At 35.6% G+C, this 24,541-nt stretch overlaps 2 protein-coding genes across 2 annotated transcripts; both read right to left on the bottom strand.

The window, feature by feature from the left end:
- Window positions 1-1,239: 1,239 nt before the first annotated feature.
- Window positions 1,240-2,950, bottom strand: LOC119988272 (acyl-CoA--sterol O-acyltransferase 1-like). The gene is made up of 2 exons (XM_038833244.1): window positions 1,673-2,950; window positions 1,240-1,340 (listed from the first exon to the last, which is right to left on the bottom strand). Exon 1 carries the CDS (start codon window positions 2,811-2,813, stop codon window positions 1,704-1,706), a length of 1,110 nt encoding a protein of 369 aa, XP_038689172.1. The 5' UTR covers window positions 2,814-2,950; the 3' UTR covers window positions 1,240-1,340; window positions 1,673-1,703.
- Window positions 2,951-21,161: 18,211 nt separating this feature from the next.
- On the bottom strand, window positions 21,162-23,898 carry LOC119988538 (rho GDP-dissociation inhibitor 1-like). The gene is made up of 5 exons (XM_038833605.1): window positions 23,064-23,898; window positions 22,858-22,924; window positions 22,182-22,400; window positions 21,977-22,101; window positions 21,162-21,438 (listed from the first exon to the last, which is right to left on the bottom strand). The coding sequence occupies exons 1-5, from the start codon at window positions 23,319-23,321 to the stop codon at window positions 21,361-21,363; spliced, it is 747 nt and encodes a 248-aa protein (XP_038689533.1). The 5' UTR covers window positions 23,322-23,898; the 3' UTR covers window positions 21,162-21,360.
- Window positions 23,899-24,541: the final 643 nt, after the last annotated feature.

Here is a 24,541-nt window from a genome sequence, read left to right as displayed (position 1 = left end):
GAGCTCTGGTCAAAGAGGCGTTGAAGATGTGATAAGATAAAAGGTTAAAAGAAAACACATGGTGAAAAATGAATGGTGAAGAGAAGACGCGAATAAGGGATGAGAGATGGACTTGTGGGGAATTGTGAGCATGTTTATTTTTTTAAATACTGTTCATTGCATATTCAGTTAAGCAATTTTTAAGGGAAATACCGAAATAAATTGAAACTATTTATTTATTTTTTCATAATTTATAAAATTATGAAAAAATGCTAGAGACGCCCAAAATATCACCCCTAAAATTCCCCTAAAATTCCTCCAAATCTAGGTGGCATTAAAATAATCATTGATTAAAAACACACATGTAGGACCCACTTCACATCCAACACTCCACATTAAATGAGGTCTTTTGGGATCACATTTTGGAGGTCTAAAACATTATTCTAAGCTAATATATTAAATAAAGTGGACAATTTTTTTCGTGCCTATTAGATAAATAAATAAGAGAAGAAGATAATTAATGTCCTTATACGTAATTTAACGTCATATTCTCTATGTCTAACAAGATCTTCACCAAACACCTAATCAACGCATCCTATAACTCTTAACATATATCTATAGAGCATACTCTAGTGTAAAAAAAGGCGTGCACGGGTTTGTTGTGATCCTTTTTATGGCAGTCCCACTATATATGGTGTGATTAACAATTTTTTTAAAAAAAATTATGAATGTATTTTAATCGAATTTATGAATACAACAATATTTTTTTTTGTCTCAAATAAAATCAAATTTCAAAGCAAGAGAGATATATAATTTTTTGGGTCTACATTCAATGGTCCAAAATTTTCATGTCTTTTCATATTCAATTTGATATTTGTTTAAATATATATATATATATAAAGAATTTCTCATATAAGGGTTTAATATAAAAATGTAAAATAAGGATGATTTTTTTAATAATATGGATGAATAAGATGACAAATGAGGTCCACTGCATATAATATATCTTTGGATTCATTTACCGATCAAAAAACGTAATGATAAATTATTTTTAAAAAAAAAACTTTACACCCACTCTAGAAAAAGAGGCTTTTTAAGTGCCATTATTTCTCTAGGGCACCGCAAAAGAGAATATTTAAACATATCTCTTACGTCATTTCAAAAAAAGCCATCAAATTTGTTTTTGACGGATTTGTTGATCCAATCAAATGGATTTTTAGGTCATTTAAGTAAAATTGACTAGCACTTAGGAATAAAAAGTAAAATTAAGAAGTTTGGATAAAAAGTTAAGGTAGGAGATTAAGACCACAAAGTCATCATCCCATGTATGATTCTGCCTTAAAAATATGTAGACATATAAGGGCATCTCCAACAATGATATGTAAAATGAGTTTCCAAATGTGTATTATGTATACTTTAAAATGGTTTACATACTCATTTACAAATTTTGAAAAACTCTTCACTCCAACAATGATTCCCAAATTAACTAACTCACTTTTACTCTCTAAAAAATATGCATACTCACTCTCTCTCCTCTTTGGGTTTGTATATTTGGGAACTCATTTGAGAAAATACAAATTTACATATTGTGATGAGAACCCTGTTGGAATGATAAAAACTAAAAAATGAGAATGCATATTGGCGGTTAGGATTTTACATACTCACATGCATCCTTTGTTGGAATTGCCCTAAGTCATTTATGAAATAATTGTACAACCTAACGACTAGTCAGTAATTACCTTAAACGGTGCGTATTCGAAATCAGTACCAACACCTTTAACAAATTCAATAAAAGCAATACACTCCCTGTTCGCCTTCACGTCAATTTCCGACCGTAAAACCGCCGGCATGAACAGCCAAATACCGGTTGCCAAAGCGAACGCCACCACCACCGGCCCGGTAACAATCGTCGGCAGCCTCAATTTCCCGTTCACCTCCTTCTTCACGACGAGCTCGATAGCCATACACACCCCGTGTAGAACAAAGAAGCATGTGAGCTCCCAATTCGGGGGTTTTCTTCCAATGTAGAAGAAGATCAGCTCGTGCATCAGGCCGGACACCAGAAAGGTAGCCACAACCGCCGGTAGAGGCGCTAATTTGCTTCCGAAAACTCTGGTCGAAACCTTCCGGACCGGGTCGTAGACCGTCGCGTGCAGAGTACTCGTGACCATGAGATTCCATCTTCTCCCCCAAAAGTCCTGTATTGAAGTGGCGAGGTACGGCTCATTGAACTGCGGCTCGAACTCCACGCCGAGCCAAGCTCGAGCCATGGCTGCAATCATAGCCAAAAACAGCTCCAAAGCGCAATACAAGTAAACACAATACGACAGCTTTATAAGGTTGGGATTGATTTTTTCTTTGTTTTGAAAAATCGGGACTGCCGTAGCAAAAATCAGAGACTTGACGGAGTAATTCAAGGGGGATTTGTGGGTTTTAAGAGACGGGTCGGGTTTGTTTCGTCGGATCTTGATCGGAAGACAAGAGACTAGTAGGAACTGTTGAAGGGAAAGAGCAGGGGAGGTGGAAGACAGAGGACCCTTACCGGCAGCGAAGAGGAGGATGCGGAAAGGGGCGAGCCATGAAAGGAAGAAAGATGTGGGACCCACAAGAAAGACTGCGTGAAGATTGAGTGGGAGGTAGAGGAAGAGAAGGACAACAGGTAGAAATGCAAGAAATCTAGATTTTCCTGGTTTGGTGATTCTGCCAATTGTGTGACAATAACAGAGTGCAAGCATGGCAGAAGCCCAGACCATGATGAACCTCTGGATCTCTCCTTCCATTTTCTCCTGCTTTCCCGGAAAATTTAGGAGAAAATCAGATACTGAGAGAGACATTGTCGTCGTCGTCGTTGTTGTTGTTTCTCACATAAAAGAGGCCTCCTTTATAGGGGTTTATGAACGACGTTATTTTGGCGGATAGTGTGGGTTGGAGATGAATTATGTGAGGCCCGAAAAGTTTTTTTTTTTAATCAAATTTGTTTGGAATTAATTAATGTGCTCAACAGAAAAAAACAAGAATATGAATCTGTGGGGTTTGTCATGTCAATGTCAGTGAACAAGAACAATTTGTTGCTAAACGAATCCCGATTATTTCTTTTTCAATGGTGAATCGTAGAAAGACACGAAATTTGGAAGACGAAAAGAAAACATGTGATTTGACCAGTTGTCAATCCAAAGAAAAATGGGGCCGGAAACCAAGCAAAGTAGGACTAATTCTTGGCAACGTAATTTGGACGAAACTGGTATTTACTTTTCCATATAGCCTATATTGACGATTTGATATGTTATTTTGGATTGAGGTATAGGGTTTAGGAGGTAATATGTTCCTATTGCTGAAAAATAAGACTTCTTCCAATTCCTCATTTTTTTAGATAAAAAATATTTTAAAATTAATAAATAGAAAGTATGTGGATCTTTAAAAAACACAGATAACATGTTATATACACTTTATATCCAACCACGTAAAATCACTCATATTTTTATATATTTTTTATTTTTTTATTCAACAAAAAATATAGTGTTAGAGATTCAAAATAATTTATGTTTATTTATTTATATTTATAAATTGATTTATGTCAAAAAATAAGGATGAGAAGAGATCACAATTTTTTTAAATAGTGTCATACTCAATCCCTGTTATTAGTAACCTTTAGGCTCTGCTTGGATTGCAAAAAATAGAGTTAAGTGGGGTTATGGAAAGGGGAGTTAAGTAGATAGAGTTATGTGAAGAGGAGCATACGCACTTACCCTTATTTGGGTAGAAGATGTACTTAATGAGGAGCAAATTTTTTTTAAAAAATATATATTTTACTTATATACCCTCATCCCTATTTTTTTTCTTGCATGCCATTTATTCATTTTGTCTACACTAGTAGTGCTAAAGACTTTTGCCTCCTATAAGTAGGTCTGAAACAGTAAAATAGAGAGAACACCAATTATACAATTATTTAGTACATACTTGAACAGTCCCTATAACAATTATCATGTTCAAACGATTAAGAAAGCCATCAGCCAAGTGCATTCCATCATTTCAATATAATTGTACCAATAGATAGACAAATCAACTCACAGTAAATTGAGAAAATTTTGTTACAGAAAACACTAGTCATCTGCTCACACGTGAAGATGTGTCGAGGAATTCACAATAATCATATAGGATTGAGCCATTATTGCTAATAGAAAATCATAATATGAAATCCTATAACTAATAAGCTAACCCATGATAAAAGTGACAAGAACTTTGAGCTATTTCACATTAAAACTAAATCAGTCTCTTCTGGGACATTCGATCACTCCTTCGCACATTTTAATCATTCTTCAGCTTACTCTTTAAAGAATCATCCTCTCCATCTCCAAGAATTGTCTCTGCATTTCAATCGGGAGCAAGATGAATGTTCTTGACTTCACTGGATTGCCAAGTAAGTAGCTTTGGCAATTGATGAGTGCATGACTTTCAATACCTAACTCCTGTAGCTATTCAAAAAGAGCTTCATCTGCATCATTAGATCGATTAGCACATTTCAATATAACATCTCCTAATCGATTGGTTGCATTATTAAATCTAACACATATACGCTTGAACTCTTTATTGATATCCTCGACAGTGATTGATTTCACTGCTTTAATCTTCTTCTTTTGTGTTGTTGCACTTGAAGAAAGAGCTGATGATGAGCTTCTAAGGAAACTCTAGGAGATGGTGGCTGAAGCTCATCACTCACAAAATATGTGGGTTTTGTGTGTCGGCACATGTGTACAGCTCCTTAGGGGGGTACAGCGTATGGCACATAAGGCATGTCCACTATCCCACATCGAACAATGCTTGAGGGGAAGTACAGAATCTAATATGTCAAACTCTCAAATTAGTAACTATGGATGCAAAAATCTAGACGATCCACACGTCAGCTGATGATATGGCTGACTAAGCGATAATCCTCCATGAATCCTGCAAGAACAATGGAAAGGGCGGCCCTTCATGGTCAGGGATACTCCGACGCTCAAGTCAGTAATCGCATTCAGAGAATCAAAGTGGAAGTGAAATATCTCGGTTGTGAAAGCATACCTAGGATGAGTCTGGTCATCCTCCTTTTATAGTGTTGTAGGTCGTATCTGTTGGGATTTTCATATCCCAAGTCTGTTGAGATATTGATCATTTGTTGTGATATGAGGATTCTTCATGATCATTTCTAGTTTGAGTTTGAATCTTCCCTAGGTTGTCTTTAGGAACTTTTCCTTCTTTGGATTGAGTAGGTTGAGTCTAGGTGCTTCCTTAGATCATACATGGTTATTAGGCTGGTATACTGACCTGATGGTAGGTAGGATATCGAGAATCATGGTAGGTAGGACCAAATTTCTCTTGATCCCCAATCCCTGATCCCTGATCTCCTTTGCATTTGAACATTTGTTAGCTTGAGGAGGATATCTTAGCTTGAGATATTATTCCTTGAGAGTTGTCCTCTCCCTGATTTTATTCTTAGTACGACGTTCCCTTCCTGGAAGCTGCTGTAGTATGTTCCTGTGACACATGGTATGCAGACAAGGCATAGCTTAATTTTCTCATCCATAGTAACAACCGATTTTCCTTAGAGTGGTGGCACCAAATCCCATAAAAACTCCGCAGTTAAGCTTGCTTCTACGAGAGCAATATTGGGATGGGTAACCTCCTGGGAAGATAAAGTCGTGAGGGCCAGTTGGGCCCAAATCGGACAAAGTGTTACTGGACTTGAAGGGGTGAGCTGTTACAGTTGGTATAAGAGCGGGTGGGTTGGGTCGGTGTGGTACTCATGGTTCTGCGTGGGTGTGCTCACGGGGACGTGAGCCTTTTAAGAGGGGTGGAATGTGGGCTCTGTGTGTCGGCATATGTGTATGACTCTTGAGGGGGGTACTACGTGTGGCACAAGAGGCATGTCCACTATCCAACATCAAACAATACTTAAGGGGAAGTGCAGAATATAATAGGTCAAACTCTCAAATTAGTAACAACTGGTTCTCCTTAGAGTGGTGGCACCAAATCTCATAAAAACTCCGCAGTTAAGCGCCCTTCTTGGAGAGCAATACTGGGATGGGTAACATCCTGAAAAGACAAAGTCGTGAGGGCCAATTGGGTCCAAAGCGGACAAAGTGTTACTGGACTTGAGGGGGTGGGCTGTTACAAAATCATTGTCCAAAGTGACAGACAATGATTTTGTGACACCATGTAATCTACTTCATTAATAAAAGACATAATTTCTTCTTCTTTCATCTCCTCAAAGTGTGTTCTCATTCCACGGTTGTGAAGTGAAAGATATCCACTTACCCTATCCTCACCATGTAGTTGAACTAGCTTGTCGTAGTTCCGTATTTCTTTATTTATCCATTCAATTGCTGTAGGTTTGGACTTAAAAATAATAAAAAAAAATATATAATTATTTAATTGATATATTAAACTTTATTTATCCATACAATTGCTACAGACATATTGTATTTTCTCAAACTTCTTTTGAACTAAACAAGGCTCACAAGTGCATGATTGATCACATATTGTATTTTCTCAAGTGACCACGAAAGTTTATCAGTTTCACAAAAACTAGAACTTATTGACTTAAATCCAAGCTAGTTTACTTCAAAAATGATGCAACTTGATTCTACAAAAATGCTTTTGGATCAAGTAATACTATTTTAATTACTATAAAAGAACAAAACATTGCATAAATCATAAAAATAGAAAATGGCATTTATACATACCTCAATCAAGACTTTCCAAACTTCATCTTCAGCATTCCAATTGCATGTAACAGGAATCCAACTAAAACCACTCAAATTCTTGAAGATGTCATAACAAGTCGTCCACTTTACCTTAATTTGCTTTATTCGATTATTAATTTTTTCTTAGAATATTAGAATGGAAGAAAATTTGCTTCGAAGTTCATTGAATACATTTTTGTAGGCATCACTAGTGAAATTTCGGTGGCTTTTGTTACCTTTGATATGTTCATGCAAGAATGTATCAATCAGAGTATCATCCATTACAGTTGACCACTGCACTTTTGAGCCTTGAACATTTAAATCAACAGAGGAGGCACCATTGTCATGAACTTCAAAAGCTTTTCTTTTACTCATTGTGAAATCTTACAATTTTTACAATCAAGAAATACCAAGTGTGATTGGATTGAGCATTAATCTCAGCATCTACTTCGGCAACTGCCAACTATAATTGAATTTGAATCTAATCCTAATAAGATGTTGTCCAAAACACAACATGCTACTATTATAAACCTTTGTGTTTTGACATCATAAGTAGGTTCCGTCCCACTTCCTAGAATTGGGAATCGCTTCTTTAGCACTCCAATCACCCTCTCAATTGCATTAATACGCAATGATGAATGGTGTAAATTAATCAACTCCCGAGCATTTTGAGGTGGATTGCGGGATGGCCACTCTTTTAAGTGATATCTTTCTCCTCGATATGGTGTTATGAGGCCACTCGTTATCATATATTCTGCATGAACTAGATAATATTTTCCTATTGAAAATTCAAATATGTTAGTCAACTAGAGATAACAAACATTTATCTCTAATGTAATGAATGGTTTTAACTTCAGGAATTATAAGTTTCCCACATGCACTTCATAAAACATTTTTAATAATTCTTGAGTCAGAAGTCATTCCCTTCCAACCAGTCAAGACATAGGTAAATTTCATATCAAATGTGCATGCAACCATGACATTTGTGGTTGGCCAATATTTTCTACCATGAAATCTAGGGGCATCCCGAGTAAGGTATTTTGCATGAATGTGTGTTCCATCGATATTATCAATACAATCCTGACATTCACTAAAAGTAAGCTTTTAAATTAAATAATTGAACAAAATAAAAAATATTGATACTCACCTTAATATGGATCAAATCTAGGGTTCGCAACAATCTCTAGAAGAACTTGGGAACCATATGTCTGCTTTATAAATATTTCCTCAACTTATAAGCACATTACGAAAATAACGACTAACTGTCTCTCCCGACTGACGATATATAGTATTTATTGATATATGCCTCACAGTGTTTGAAAATGTATAGAAACTTAGCTACTTGTTCTTCAATCGTCGCTTGTCAAGTTGGACGGAGACCTCCATCTCTCACAAGGATACCACACAAATGTAAGAATGATGTTGGATTCATTTGAAACAAGCCACGACATTGTGATTCATTGTGACATATATGTCTCAAGAATTCATCTCTAGCTTGGTCTATTTCTAACCGCAACGAGTGAGGAATATTTCTTCTTTGAGACTGTTGTATGTAATATTTAAGAGCTAGATAATAGGTTGATATAAGTAGAAATGACCTACTTAAATGCCACCAACATATTAAAGCATAGAATATATGCTCATCCAAACCACCAATCTTATCCATCTACAATCAACAACATTCAATTAAAGATAGCACCATCACACTCCATGCATGATTCACTATGTATAAATTCTAATAAACTATGTATAAGTATCATAAGAGCAAGATATGAGAATTAAATGTTGTCAATTCCAGACAGAAAATAAAATGGATTCATGAAAAATAAATAAGAACATCAAATGATGTATCTACTACTCTTGAATGATAAATGGATTAGCCACACTACAAGGATTATGACTAATTACCGCGGTTTAAACCGCTGGAATTAGTAAGAAAAAGCGCGGCTATAAAATGGATCAACACATGAAACATAGTTACATCTCAGCTATGAGAGGTGGGCATTTTGCTACAACCACAACGCTCAGCTAAATTTGCGCACATGAACACACAACCATCTAGTTCTATTCTCTCTTGCACTAAAATAACAAAGAAACCAACAATAACTAACAACTAATGAATAATTACATGCATCAAGGAAATTTAAAAGCCTCAAATCTATTAATTACCAAGCATCCAAAGAAGTACCAGTTACAGAACACATTTTTTTTGATAAATCTGATCAATTTATTGAGGTTAAAAGACAAAATTTATAACAAAGACCAACTACAAAACTCACACAAACCCAGAGCATAACTTCCCAAAACCTAAAAGGTAAGAAGGCAGCAAAACAAGGCCGCATAACACAAACGCAGAAAGAGGACAACCCAAACCACAAGCCAAAGGACAAAAGAAATGCTACAAACCCATAAAAATCACAAGCCATAGAAGACACAATCTCCTTGTGGACATTTACACAAAAAGTGAAGCAAATTCGTGGGAGTTACTTGTGGACGAGATCAGAAATCGAGTAGGATATTGATTCTGTCTGTCGTAGCTTTGCTTGTGCGATGGGAGAAAACGGTTGTCCTCTTGGAGAAACGAATGAGTACTGTAAAGATGTATTAGGTCTAAAAAATGACAAGGGGAAATATGAAAATAAATTTTCATATTTTATCCCCCCTCACAAACCCCTTAATTTGGGGGTAAAAAAAATGGACAAAAGAGAGTATTATGCCCTCCTTTATCCTCCTCTCCAATCCAAGTAGAGTGCACATTTTACCCTTTCCTTAACCATCCCCACTAAATCCTCAAAAAGTCCAATTCAAGCAAGCCCTTAATGAAAAATGGAAACTGACTTGAGGTGATTTAAGGGGAAAAAAAAGGCAAATTGAATATATTATTAAAATTTTTAGGACATGAATAATGGCATGCAAAAGTGTACGAAAAGATATATATATATATATATATATTTTTTTTTTTTCTCTAAAGTGACCCCTCCTTTCCTCGTAATTGATTGTAGTGAGAACTTTAGAAAATATTCGAAGACATATGCTACTTTAAATCGTATAATATAAAAGAGGACATGATTCATTGCATGTCGCTCGTCAATAACTGCCTTGTTAAAAGGGTCGAGAATTAAATTGAACGTTTCTTTAAATAATTTATTTTATTTATAAATAGTATAACTGTCTAATAATGTTAGGAATCTTAAAAGGTATGATTATTTGTTTCGTAGATTGCATACATGAAATTGTATATTTGTTGAACCTTTTTAACATTAATATAAAAATATAATAATAACAGTAATTTGATAAAAGATAACGAAACTGTTGTGCGGAGAGAGATTTAGAGATCGATCGAGAAGCACTAGGTTAAAGGAACTATGGTTGAGAGATGATGGTTGAAGTGGGGTCCAACAAACAATCATCATTGTGATTGCTCTTTTCATTAAGATCCCTAACATTATTATTCTCCAAATAGCGTAGAATTTCATCACAATTGGTAATCAACGATAATTCAATCAATCCTTGTCGGATAATACTTTATCCGTCTTTATTATTTGTTCGACTTATGAACTTATGTAACAGAAACCCTACCCTACAAATATCAGGAATTAATCACATTCAATTCTTAGTTATTATTATGGGCAGGGTAGCTGAGGTAGAGGCAACATGAATAAATAGAGTAGAGAGAAGCCTCACTCCTTCACATGTAACGATGCCCTTGCGATAATAGAAATTAATGACACTGAATTCATACGTCACGTTAACTATCCTACTTAAAACAAAAAGATGTACCTACCCTATACAATAAAATTAATTGCTTTACCATCTAAATAGTAAAATCGAGTATGATAGATATATAATGAAGGAGCCGGAGAAAAACGTATCACCTATAAAATATTATAATTTTTCTTTTTCGTAAGATCACCAATAAAATATTAAGTAAAAATAGTTCTGTTTTTAAAATGTAGCATGCACAATGTCGTTACAAAACGGATCACCTATATATATATTTATTTACTAATAAATATATATAAATATATATATATATTTATTTATTTAATCAAAATTGCATAACCGTTGAACAATAAACCACGAAACCTGTCAAGTGCCAACAGCTCGTTGTGTTGACGTCAATAAAGGGCCAAGCTCGACCGGCATCCTTGAAGAAGCCGCCAGCAGCCGCGTACCGTCAACCTGACGCTGGAGCAACAACAGGCAAAAAGTCATGAACATCACGGATCCGACCGTCAAAACAAATTCCTACAATACATTTTATATTGACCGGCATTTTTAGTCAAGACTTAAGACAATCTAGAAAGCATTGAACTAGTGCACATCTCGAATTCAACCGTCAAAACAGCCAATGTTTACATCCCCATAATATATTATATTGACCGGCATTCTTAAGGCACAATCTACAAAACAATAACCATAGTAATAGATCACATCAATTCACTTTAGCTAGAAATACGGCATAAATCAGGAGGTTTTTTTTTTTTTTTTTTTGCACTAGATTATCAATTCAATTTAGCTATAATCAATTAAATCTCTTATATCTTTTTATTTTATTCAATTCCTTTCTTAACATTTATCCTATGATAAGACTTTTAGAAAAATAACAATCATCCAAAAAAACCCTTAATTAAATAGAAATATTGTTAATTACAATAATTATTTAGTAAAATAACAAATCGTATCGTAAACATAATTGTTGATAACAATTTGTGAATGGTTAAAACTAAACAACTAGAATAGTTATGTTAAAACAATTAAAAATTGATAACATTAGTAATAAAACAATACAGATTATATCCATAGTGGTGCATTATATTTTACAAAAAATATAGATAATATCTAGAAAAATCAATTTAAAAATTGAAACAATGAAATACGCTAAATGTGCTACTCCTAATAGCGCATTTCATGTTTTTACAAATAATGATTTAATGCAAGTAACGCATTATGTCATATTGGTAAAAATAAAACTATGTTATTTTAATATTTAAGATTTTCAAATGTTCTCATACAGAAAAAAAAAACTCATAAAACATGTACCTGGGGTATTATATTTTTCTCCTTCACATCTTTAAAGGGAGTTGTTGTTGGAAAATTGAGGCCAATCATCAATAATGGCATCCTAGACATTTCGGTGACAGCTTCATCTTGGACAGTTCCATCATCAGTTGGTTTTATGATGCAGTATGAAAGTAAAGATCTTGGTTAGTTTATGAATAGGCAAACATAACTTGGAATCCATCAAGAAAATTAGGAGAAATTTCAAAAATTATATTAATCCATCATTGATTTTTTTGGTGGAGACGGCTATAACCCTATAATTATTAAAACAATAAAATCCTCATAGATATGAAATTACTAAAAAGTACTAATAATAAATTTTAAAAAAACTAATTCGACTAAAATTCCTATTAACTAAAAAATAAAACTCTTAATAACATAACAATAATAAGTCCTAATAATTAAGTAAATAATTTTGTCCTACGTTTGTCTCATTTGCTTGAAAAATAACTCGTCCTGGATTTAAGATTTGACTAAAAAAGAATTGTATTTACCATGATACGCATAGAGAATTGATCCCTTGAAGTTTTCAAGCTCATTTGTTGAAATTGTAGGATTACAAGATATTACTTTTGACTTGCTCACAAGATAGTGCTACATGAATTGTAAAGTCTCAAAATTTTTCTTGTTCGACAACAACTCATTGGTAATTTTTGATATTAAAGAACTATTGTTGAAATTAAAATCCACAATCCCAAGAAAATCAATATGTTGTACCACACAATCTATTTGTAAAACAATGTATTCGTGGCACATGTCACCTCCATGATCTCCAACAAAATTGTCAAAATATTTATTCTCAGGAATATGGTTTTCAAGAATACTGTCAACAATCTCAACCTCATTATGTTGTTTGACAAAATTTTCATGAATTTGGATTTCACTCATCTCATTATTGTTCTCCAATTCTCCAGCCTGTAATATATTCTGCACACAACCATCAAGGTCCTCCTCTGATATTTTGATCGACTCACGTAGGCTCACTAGCTTCTTGTATGATTTGAACAGTCTCAATTAATTATTTGGCTATTTGAGAATTTTTTGAATTTGCTTGAAATAATCTTGCGACTTCATCAATCTTTGCGCATTATATTGGCAATGGATTACAATATTCAAAATGAGAACTTTGAACATAGGAATCCATTTGTCAATCCAATTCAAATAAAATTTCTTGTCAATGATAAGGAAAAAATTCAACTACAATAATTGTTTTCATCCTAGGCCAAGACCGAATTTTATCCTTGCACTATCGAATTCGAATACGTTGTATTGTGTCCTACCATATCGTTGCATATTCACCGAGTTTATTTGATGCAAGTTTGAGCCTTTTCAAGTAAGGAATATCATTGTAATTATGAACATGAATCTTGTATCTTTTTTCTTCAAGTTTGAGCCTTTTTAGGCTAATTTCGTATAACATCACTGTCGCAACCGAGATTACGATGTAGGTGAGCACTCAAATATGTCATTACAACCCATCTGAATGTCTATGAAGTCGGTACCAATTGATAGTTATAGATGTAATTGGACGTCTGTCAATCAAGGCATGGTCTGCGTATATACTTGTCGTGCAGTGGTTGAACACGAAATCATATCCTTACCTCTTAGCTTCTCTTCTTTCCTTTGTGTGCCTCCACTTCATATTAGGTGTCTTTTTGTTTCCCTCTTGATTTATCCTCCTTCCCTCCCTTTTCTCCTCTTGTTTTCTTCGTTCTCCCATAGATTCCTCTCGAAGCATAGTCCACTCTTCAGGGTTTTTTCTCTCCTTTTATTTTTCTTCCTCCCTGTCATTACTTTTTTTCTCATTTCCCGCTTTTTTCAGCTTGTTGTCCCCCACTTGCTTCTTTTTTCCTTCTCCCCTATTCTGACGCCCCCTGCATAGCCTTAAGGATGTATGTTTTTCTTTCTCCTTCCTTATGTTGTCAGGCTCCCGCCCATCTCCCACACTGTTTCTGACAACAAGTCTCTTTAATTTGGATGGTCACGAGACTGGGTTCTCTCTGAGATCTAGCGAGAAACTTTACTTCGTGTTGGGTCTTAGTTGGGTTTGAAGAATGGTGGGCCGAATGTAGTTTTGGGCCATAAGCCCAGTACTTATGCTAAAGTTGATGGGAGATAACCCCATTCAAGAGCTTCATTATTTTCAAGGCATGGAGGAGGTGAAACGATGAGTCTCAAGTTCCCATGCGACTTGGGCATTACTGGTGATGTTTTGTTTTTCTAATCATAGTGATTGTCATCTAGTCCATAAAGGTGAGAGTCTGGGCTCTATTTATTCAACGAACTCTATTCACTCAAAAGATGAGGAGATCCAAGAGGCGATTTAGGGCATTCTAACTCTTTTGGAAGTATGATCATGATTGGAGAGAGCATGTGATTGGACCTCTAAATTAAGATTCTAATATCCTTTAATAAGGGAGTTTTAGTATCTAGGTAATGTATTTTTGTGTGTTTTAGTATAATTTTACTCTTATAAGCATTTTCCATTAGTTTTGTAGAAAATGGGAGCAAAGTGGCTATTTTTTGAGCACTTATTACAACTGTCAAGTGACCACAAGATACTCCCGTTGGGACACCATCAAAGCTTGTCCTGACAAATGAAGCTTAATAAGTCCAGAATTAAGATGGAAGAAGAGGCTGTTCGGACAACTTGAATACCCATCCAGATGAACAAAGAGGCCGTCCGGACGACCAACATATTTTGGAGATAGATTTTAGAAGGTCGTCTGGATGACCCCATATGCCCATCCATACGGGGTGTCGCGAGCAGCAGACCTTTGAATTGTATTTTTAAAGGAAACTTGGAAAATAAAATACGTAACCTTTGGGGCTCATTTTTGTAAGGGTAGATAGGATTTTTTAGAGTTAGGAGAGAGTTTATAACCCTAATTCAAGGGTTATTCTCAACACTTTTGATACTTGCTTCATTGTTTTCGTAGTTATCCCTACAATAGTAAAACAATTTTCTCTTAAGTTCTCATAGATTTTTCTGGATTCTTCTCATTGATTCTTGTGTAAGCATTGATTTTAATTAATAAAATTATTATTTATCATAAAATCATGAGTGGCTAATCTCTTTATCTAGTCTTTAATCTCTGAACGATAGATGCAAAGTTGAATTGTTCAAGGTATGGTTTGTAGTTCTAAATCTTTTAATGTTTTTATAATTTGACTGCTGGTTCTGATTGGGTAGTTATAAACGAGCATGTTAATGTTATGAGTTAGAGATTTAGAGTGTGAAACTAGATTGACAACTAAGCCAAGCCGTTATGAACATTAATTGATAAAATGGTAATGTTATAGTGCATTGATTTTTGAGTGTGGAACTAGGATGTTGGCTAGGCTAGGTCTTTTGATTGTGAATTAAGTGCACTACTCTTAAGCTTTATCGTAAATCAATGAACCCAACGTCTTTCCATGTTTGTATTAAAGTCGTCAAAAATCAATTTTCCAATTGAGTTTGTGTGATTGCGTGCTTTTTGCCTTAAATATGAAAACTACGCATCTACCGAGATGGATTAGAGAATAGGTTTGTTTCATTCACATTTTTCTAAAATCATTAGGTCTGACAAAATTTCTCATGCTACAGAGTCATTCGGCCTTTTTAAATTTCTACACAAAATTCGTTGTTCTTTGCGAAAAGCTCTCCTACTAGTTTTTGTATTACATCCATTCAACTTAGCAGTGTTTTCTTATGGTTCAACTTCGAACTTCTGGATTTATTACTTGACGACTGCCCTACACTTGAGGTAGTTTCTTTGTCACTTTTTGGTGTAGGTCAGCATGTAGAATCCTCGAGATGCCGAAATGTCTTTATAGCAGAAGAAACAGGGATTGGTTGCATGGTATTTGTCGAAGGTCTCACAGTCTTCTTTGGGCAGCGATCCAATTCCTCTAATCTTTCCAAGAAGGCAATCCAGTCCCGCCAACTCAATGGTAGAGTCTGGACACCCTGGCAGGGCTTGTTGTTATGCTCTTTCCTCTCAATCTCGACTAGGAAATTGACTCTAGAGAGGGAACTCGAAGGAGTTTGCTGCAGTGAAGCCATACGAGGGAACGCAACAGACCCTTTTATATGGGAAGGAAGGAAGGATAGCAATTGGCTGAGTGCTTCATTGTAATCAGTTTTGCAAAAGATTTTTTTTATAGTTGTAACCTTATTTAATGAAATTAGAATTTCAATTGTGTTTCTCTTTTTGCTCTGCGTTATTGACTTGAGCATAAATTGTTGATTATCTAATTATTGGGGGGATAGAGCTTTACTCTTACAAAGTCACTGTCACGCCGCGATTTTCATAGAGAAAAGGGACGTGAGAAGTCGGAAAAGAATCCGTAAGATCAAATGGTGGACGTTGCGTAACATGGCATAGTAATGGCGCCACTCAATTATAGAATTTCCTAACAACATAATTGCCAAGTGGCTCAGAAAATTTTCCTCAAAAGCATAATGAACATACGTTTTCGTAAAATAAACATAAACCATATATAACATGCCTCCGACATCCAACGAAACTAAAACATTCCATCCTATGTTTAGTCTACCGTACCAAATATAATTTAAGTTCCAAAGGGCAAAGAGTCAACCTCCTGATACACCATATAGTACAAAAGGAAATTAATACACATATAAAGCAAAATGTAAAAAGGGATAATTTGGACTCACCTGAGAACAAGGTAAACAAGAAAGAAAGAGAGGAAGGAGTGAGCCAAATCCCCAATAGGTTAAAGAAAGCGAGGACATATCACAGAACAAGAAAACTAAAGTAAAACTTAAGAATTACAATGACAAAACCGAAAGTGCCAATCCCTAAATAACGCCCATGTCCAAACGTGGTAACCTAAGTAAGTTCAAACCAAAGTAATTTACTTCCAACAAAATAAATACATTTAACCAATTACCGAGTCTTCCCAACTCTATCTTGATTACCGTTCTTTAGTCCTACCGTGATCCTCTACCGGTATTTCACCAGACACTGATCACCTTTGATTGCTTGACTAGGTTATACGTACACCTAGCACGACATCCAGAGCCTTAACTTAGGTTAGGTATTGGAATATACTCTTCCAATCACCTACTTCTGACTAAAGAATCTTAAATCCTTGGCCTATTCCTCAGAGCTCAGCTCAGCTCAGTTAGGCACAATTTACCAATTATGTTAAGATTTATCCAAACACGATTCCAATGCAAGACCCCATCAAAATCAGGATGCAATCTACATTATTTTTCAAAGTTTAAAAACATTCTCATCTCAACCTCTCGTTTGTCCCAACATGATAGTTTAAAGACATCAAGTATAATATATATATATATATCTATATATATATATATGCTTAAATTTATGACTTCATTCCATACATGAATTAGCAACCTCATGCCCTTTCAAAAAAACCATGAATGCATGAACCCCTTTCCTCCCATAGAAGAATTTACGAATATACCCAAGCAAAAGATATCCAATTCCAAGAGGAACACCAAAGACTTAATTTCAAAGAGTCCAAGAACACACACCATGGCCATTTAAACATCAAAGTTCAATAATGATTAATGATAATTTATTCAAGCAATATCCATGACCATGCAAAAAGTGATCTCCACAAGGATTTAACACCTCTAGAATAAGCTAAAACAACAATATTGAAGCTTAAGAGCCCAAAGATAAGAAACCCCTACCTCTCCTCTTTAGCTTTTACTCAAATATCACAAAATCGTCCCACGTGCGCACCAATTTCTTTCCGAGTACTATCCATTGAGCCAATTACCCATAAACAACACAATTTATCAATAACAACCTAGAATAAATTATTCAAACTAGAAATCCCGAATTGCCCATGAACCCTAGAAACCCAAATCACTTAAATCTCCAAGTACTAGTTTTTAGGTTTTGAAGACTTACCAAGATTGTAGAAACAAGTAAAAGGAATAAGTCCTAACCTTGAAATTTATACAAAAGAGGGGTTTAAAATCATGAAGTCTAGAGAGAATGAATCTCTAATCTACTTAGGAATAACTCAAGTTAGGAGGATCTTACCTTGATAGATGATCTTGGTTGATGTAGATAAGGGATTTTGAGAGAAAAATGGGTTTTGGGAGTGTTTAGGTCGAGACAATAGAGAGAGTTACAAGAAATTGGGTGTTTTAAACTATTTCACGCGTGCAGATTTTCAAGAGGTGTCTAGACAGCTGAATAGCCGTCAGGACACCTATGTCTGGTATAGCATACCTGGGCTATCTGACTCTAATTCCTCTATGTCTATCCAGACAGCTTCACATTTGGTTCAGACAGTTATACCTGTTATCAATATAACTCAAATTTAAAAGCACTCATTTGCCTCCGACTCACTCGGTATTAATTTCTAGTGATTGTTAACCTCAATTTTGACTATTCAAACTTATCTATTCGACTCAAATGGATACGTACTCAACGCGTGTCGATCCTATATTAATTCAACAAATATGGGGTATTACAGTCACACTCGTTCGACTTGGTAGGACTCTCTCTCGTAGGGTAATTATTTAGGCCAGACAAAAATGGGGTATTATAGTTACCCCCTTTGCTTTCCTATTTTGAAAAAGGTGGCAAATAAAGGAGTAGTCTAAATTTTGGGATGATTTTCAAGTCATGCCCAACAAAATTAGTTTGGTCTAAGGTGAAGACCTCCGATTGGGGATCTTGGGATCTAAACCTTCGGAAGGGGTAGAGGAGAGGATTCAAATCTGTGGAGGCAAAAGGATTTTACCGACTCAATCTGAGTATTAGAAGAAATCATGTTCAAAACTACGATTGAAATTTGGCCCGGACTCCAAAAGGATTTCAGAGAAGCGAGTAAGGCTTGTGAAGGTGAAGTTGGGGGAATACTGGTAATGAATTTTACCGAATAAAATACTACACTTAATAAGTTGACGTTAGGGACACGAGTGGATTTTTGAGATGTACTGCCTGACTTCGCTTGGTATTGAGGGATGTTTGAAAAGGAATTTTACCAAGTCAAACACTGATCGGGATGAATGGATTTCAGGGACACGAGTGATACTTGTGGGACACTTCCCGAATTCTCATTGGATTTCAGCTTGGACTAACTTGTAAGAGGGACGTAAGTCAGACTTATAATGCACCGCTCAAATATCTCTTGGATTGATTTTGAAAGGAATTGGAGGGATGTAAGTCGGACTCATGATACACTACTCAGATATTCCTTAAATTTCGAGTTGGATGATTCTGAAAGGAACTCGAGGGACATGAGTTGAACTCATTACTTTGATGATTTTGAAAGGAACTAGAGTCGTCGTTGAAGTTTCTGAAAGATCCACCATTTCAAGAGAATGATGGATGCACCTCTAGATACCAATTTTTGAAACCACTAGATCTCCTATTTCATTTTTTAGTATATCAAATAATAAAATGGATGGTGTGAGAACATGCCTCCATAACCCAAAGAGCTTGATGAAAATGATAAGCCGTTGCCCGAAGATCCGCCATAGCAAGAGAATGATGGATGCGCCTCTAGATTACGTCATCTTTCAATCTCAGCTCAGAGGATACAACAAGAGAAAGAAAGTTCCTTACTCTCACTTTGTTCACCACACACTAATTTATTTACTTGACAAAAGTGGGTTTTCACCAAAATGGCCTTGGCTAGAGTGTGTGGGAGGGGATTTTTGGCCCAATGGCTTAGCCAAAACGAGGGGTGTCCACTGGGTCGGGTTCTAGGTCATCGGATCGGATTTGGCCTGACCTGATTTTTTGGACAATGGAGTGACCCGCCCGATAACCCTATTAAGGATCATCAGGTTATCATGTCCCGAGTCGGGTGACCCGATATCCTTAACAATCCCAACCCATTGGCACAAACTCACATTCCTATACATATTTATCTTCTGTTACTCTTTGTTTTTGTATTGAAGCTACAAAACCTGCAACCAAAAACTAAAATATCAACCCAAGAACACCTCAAATCGAAAAGAAAAGCAAGAAAATAAGACAAAAGTACCACATTAATCACACAAATATATTTTTAAAATAAAATAATTTTCTTACCGGGTTATCGGGTGACCCGATAATCCAAAAATTCTAAAAAAATGCACCCGGGACCCGGACCTGTTAATCCAAGATCGGGCCGGGTCAGACCCAGACCGATAAGAATTCTTTCGGGTCAGCCCGATAATCACCGGGTCGGGCCGGGTTTCACCATATGATGGACACCCCTAGCCAAAACTTTGTACTAGAGTGTATCCATGGACCTCTTGTTAAATTATGAATAATTTTCCTTCCCATTGTGATCCATAGACACTTATATGAGTCCCACATAAAAGAATTATGCAAGTCCCCATAATAATTCCTACGACTTTGATTACGGGAACAATTGGAATTCTCCATAAAATATTCGTATATTCTCTACCAACACTTTTTCTTTTTGATTGTTCCAGTTCCTGCTACCCGATCTTTATTTGTGTTTTGCCATTGCAAATATAAGGAGAAGATCTTCTTCAATGGAGTAGCTTTTTTTTTCCCTGATCGCTCTATTTGATATAGTTGTTGTAGTATTTTTGCTTCATTGGAATTTTGGGGGCTAAAATATTATATATATCCTTGGACTTTCACATTTTTCTCGATTATGTCCTTAAACTATTTTTTTTCTTCATTCTATCCTCAAACTATTGTTTTTCACATCGTTTATATCCTGAGTCAGCTCTCCGGGGTTGACTCCGGCGAAAACGCTGACGTGGCATCAAGAAAGCTGACTCGGGATTGGATTTTTTATAATTTTTTTGAGAATTTCCACCTCAATTATACACGTGTTAATTGAATTTCTTTATAAAAAAAAAAAAGTGGGTGCCACGTCAGCGTTTTCGTCGGAGTCAACCCCGGAAAGCTGACTCGGGATATAAACGATATGAAAAACAATAGTTTGAGGATAGAATCAAGAAAAAAAATAGTTTAAGGACATAATCGAGAAAAATGTGAAAGTCCAAGGATATATATAATATTTTAGCCGAATTTTGGGATAAAATTGTACTATTTTGACCCAATTAATCTAACACCGTTTGGCTATTAGATTAAGGGAGAGAAATTTCCAGATAGTATCTTTGTTATTTATTTTATAACAGAATTTCCTTGGACCTTTTCAATTAAAGAACTAATTTTGCTCATGCTTATCCTAAAAAAATTTTGAACAAATAAATTCATCCCTTACCATTTTTTTTGGTTTACAGAAAGAACAGATTTATCAATCTTAAAAGCTTTGCAAGCTTTTCAAGAAAAGATATGAATATCCCCCTTAAGCGATTTACATAGGCATCTTCTCATATCACTTGTCAAGCCGTTCAACAAAAATTCGACAAGAAAAAATATCAAAAACCAATCAGCTTGGTCAATCTATAAACCCAAAACGCTTGAGATGTAAACAATCAGGCAATTCTCAAAACTTTTATTAATGGATGCCTAGCGAATGAATGTATACATGCATTCCCATTTAATCTTCTCTTCATTGTTTAGATGCCAGATCAATCTCAGACATGAAAGCAAATGAAAATTAAAAAAAGAAGGGAATATCTAACATCCAAAGCAGATTCAACTTGTGAAAAAGGAAATTCTGAGTTTTAATTTGACAGCCACTCTTTTCGGATATCAAAAGTGTAGTTGATCTCCAAGTAGCACTTGTTGTCGTCATCTATAAACTGGAAACAAAAGAGAGGGACAATGAGTACAAAAGAGAATGAGTACAAAAGAGATCAATATGAGGGTAGAGTACTAGCACTCTAGCAGCAATCTTTTTGTCATGGTTTAAAAACTTATCTACCAAACTTTATAAGAGTACCCCACGGTTCTGCATTGCACATGTAAAATTTATGACATACGTGGGGTCTGACAACGAAAGAACTCAATCATTCATCATATAAAAAAGAAAAATAAAATCAATGCATGTAAGGGGGTTTTAAGTTGGCCTCGGTTCTGCAAATTGATTATGCCAGAGCAAAGACTCAAAAAGTGGGATAAACTCAGTATCAAGATTCCAAAATCATCATCCAGTTCTTTTTTCTTTTTCCTAAACATTCACATAGTTGTCATATGTTCAATTGTTCACAATCATCAGTGGCTTTTACATCAGAATGATTGCTTAGAATGGTATAATGGTTAACCTAATACTAATATACTAGTTCACGAGTCTTTTTTAATGCAAAGCATGAAATTAGTATTAAAAGCTGTGGGACTTACCTTGGTTCTAGCTGCATATTGGCCTCTAGCAAACATGCCGGATGGAGTTGTTTCTTCAGGCATCTCATGAGTATAAGGTTCGGCCTGAGGGCTAAAGGTTCCAAGCATCTCTTTTGCACTATCCACTGTTAACAAATGACCACGTATTAGTGAAAACATCCAAAGTCTTTGAAATGATCTCAAGAAAAAAGAGTGAGACTAATACCCCTCAAGCCAGTTTTCCAAACTGTGTTAGTATATCTGAGGCCAGAAACAATGTTATTGTTAACCTGGAAAGTGAACATCAGACTGTATTTGCTTCCTTCTTTTAAGGTGAACCATAAGCCTTTTGGATCTCCAGTTGGAGGAACTAAAAGGACAATATCAGGTCTACCAGAGGATTTGATCGCCAGGCTCAGGATCTTAACTTCTGGCTCCAGATTTTCTACACAATGGCAAACAAAAATTTTTTATTTGCGTCATGTAAAAATGAACAAATAGCAAACTGGATGCAATGAAAAAGAGAAGTATAATTCCCTATGTTTTAAAACATAAAGACAAGTCCTCAACCAGCCAATGATTAACTTGAGAATCTCAAAAATTTGGGCAAAAACCCGTCAGCAGATGTTGAAAAGCAGCGCATTGCCTTGGAAGATTATTCCAAGAGCATACAAGAATTGGCATAACTCAAATTGAGGGCCGACATAGAAACTCAATAACTTTCAACAAATTGTTACTGTTAATTTAATTTGGAAGCAGATTAATCCTGCACGTGTTAATTTGCAACACAGAGAGATGGACATGAACATAAAAAGCTTAATTCTTGAGTGCTCCAAAGATCAATCATTAGAGAAACAATCAAACAAGAACTTCTGTGGCAGAAATTGTAAAAATAAATTCACCTCCAACAGATTCAAGATCCACACCCGCAAGCAGCTGTTCTTTCCACCTTCTCAAGCTCTCATCATCCTAAATTCTCAAAACAGCACCATAATGCATTAAAGAAATGTAGATTACACAAAAATCCCAATTTAAAGACTTTTAATTATTATAACAACCAAACAAGAATTTTTTTTTCTCAAAAAAATTAACGGAAAGAAGAATCAACCTTATCCTTCTCAGAGAGTTCTTTAAGCGTGACCTGAGGACCCAACTCAATCTTCCTTTCTTCATCTTCCTCTTCATCCTCGGTTGCACAGATGGAGCTCTCACTCATTTGTCTACTAATGCCACCACTCGGAGGTTCATCTTCGTTCGTGGGCGTTTTCGCTGCTGCTGCTGTTGTTTTGGTCTCCAAGACATTTTCATTGTTCTCATCCAGGCCCATGTTTTTGGAACTCGAATCCACACCAGCCGTCAAAGACATCGACAACAGCCCATCAAACAGTGACAGGAAAAAGGACCAAGAACGGTTTATGAACTCTTGTCCCCAAAAGAGAACGCACAAAACGTCTCGAAAGCAAAAGAACACAGACAAAGGCAAAACCCAGAAGCAACAAGAAATGGGAGAACCCCAATAAAAGATAATGATAGTAAAAAATGAAAAAGTAGGATAATTTGGGGCCAAAAAGGAGGAAAAAAATGAAAGAAAATCAAGAAACCCCACGAAAGTATAACCCTTGAGACAAGAAAAGACACCAAGAAAAAGATGAAAGAGAGCAAAAGGCAGAGGTGGGTTTGTTTAGGAATGTTTCAAAGCAAAGAAGGAAACGGTCATGTGGTGATCCGATATTCTGATTCCAACAATGGAAAATAAGCAAAAGAAGAGAGGGAGAGAGGGAGGTGGCGAGATCGTGAGGGTCACTTCAGCACTTGCTTCCACGAAGACCAAGGCTCGAGGAAGAGCATTTTCAACACAGGTTCATTTGCCCTCACACACACGAGAGAGTGAGATAAGAGGAGAAAAAGCCCAAGATTGGATGGATAACGGATTCACTTTGACCCCTCTTCTCCTGAATTCCCGAGGGTTTAGTGAGGTGTATTTAGTTTAAAATATGATGCATATACTACTCACCTTCTTGATATTTCATAGTTTTTAAAATTGACTAAGCAGTCGGTTTATAGGTTTTATGATTGAACCAGCGGATCAATCGGGATCTAAAACTATGAGATATTAGATAACTTTTTTTGTTTGTTTTTATAGAATAAAGAAAAATATAAAGATAAGCAAAATCTTAGATGGGGCTTTTATGTAGATTAATCTGAAGATTATGAGAACAAATGTAATCTTTTCTTAAAAGTTTTGAATAATTGTATTATTTCAAGTTTGATTTTATTTTTCCCACGAAAGAAAAGATTGGTCAATACTTTCTAGGCATGTAAATCTCAAAAGTCATAACTACTTCCCTGAATAGAAAAAATAGAGGGAAGAAAATAATGGTTAATGTCTAAATTGATTGAATATTATGAAATTCATGATTGATTGAATGTGCATGCAACGACCTTACGTGGGGGGTTTTTTTTTTTCTTTTTAAAAACATTCGATTGTAATCCAACATATCCATGATAAGTAGTAACTGGTTGTCATAATTGTGAAAATAAGTTAATAATGACATATACATGCAAAGTAATAATGCTGCTTAATTA

The sequence above is a fragment of the Tripterygium wilfordii genome, chromosome 21 (assembly GCF_013401445.1).
Source record: "Tripterygium wilfordii isolate XIE 37 chromosome 21, ASM1340144v1, whole genome shotgun sequence".
In the NCBI taxonomy this organism is placed as follows: Eukaryota; Viridiplantae; Streptophyta; class Magnoliopsida; order Celastrales; family Celastraceae; genus Tripterygium; species Tripterygium wilfordii.
This window is presented reverse-complemented; position numbering and strand designations above follow the sequence as displayed.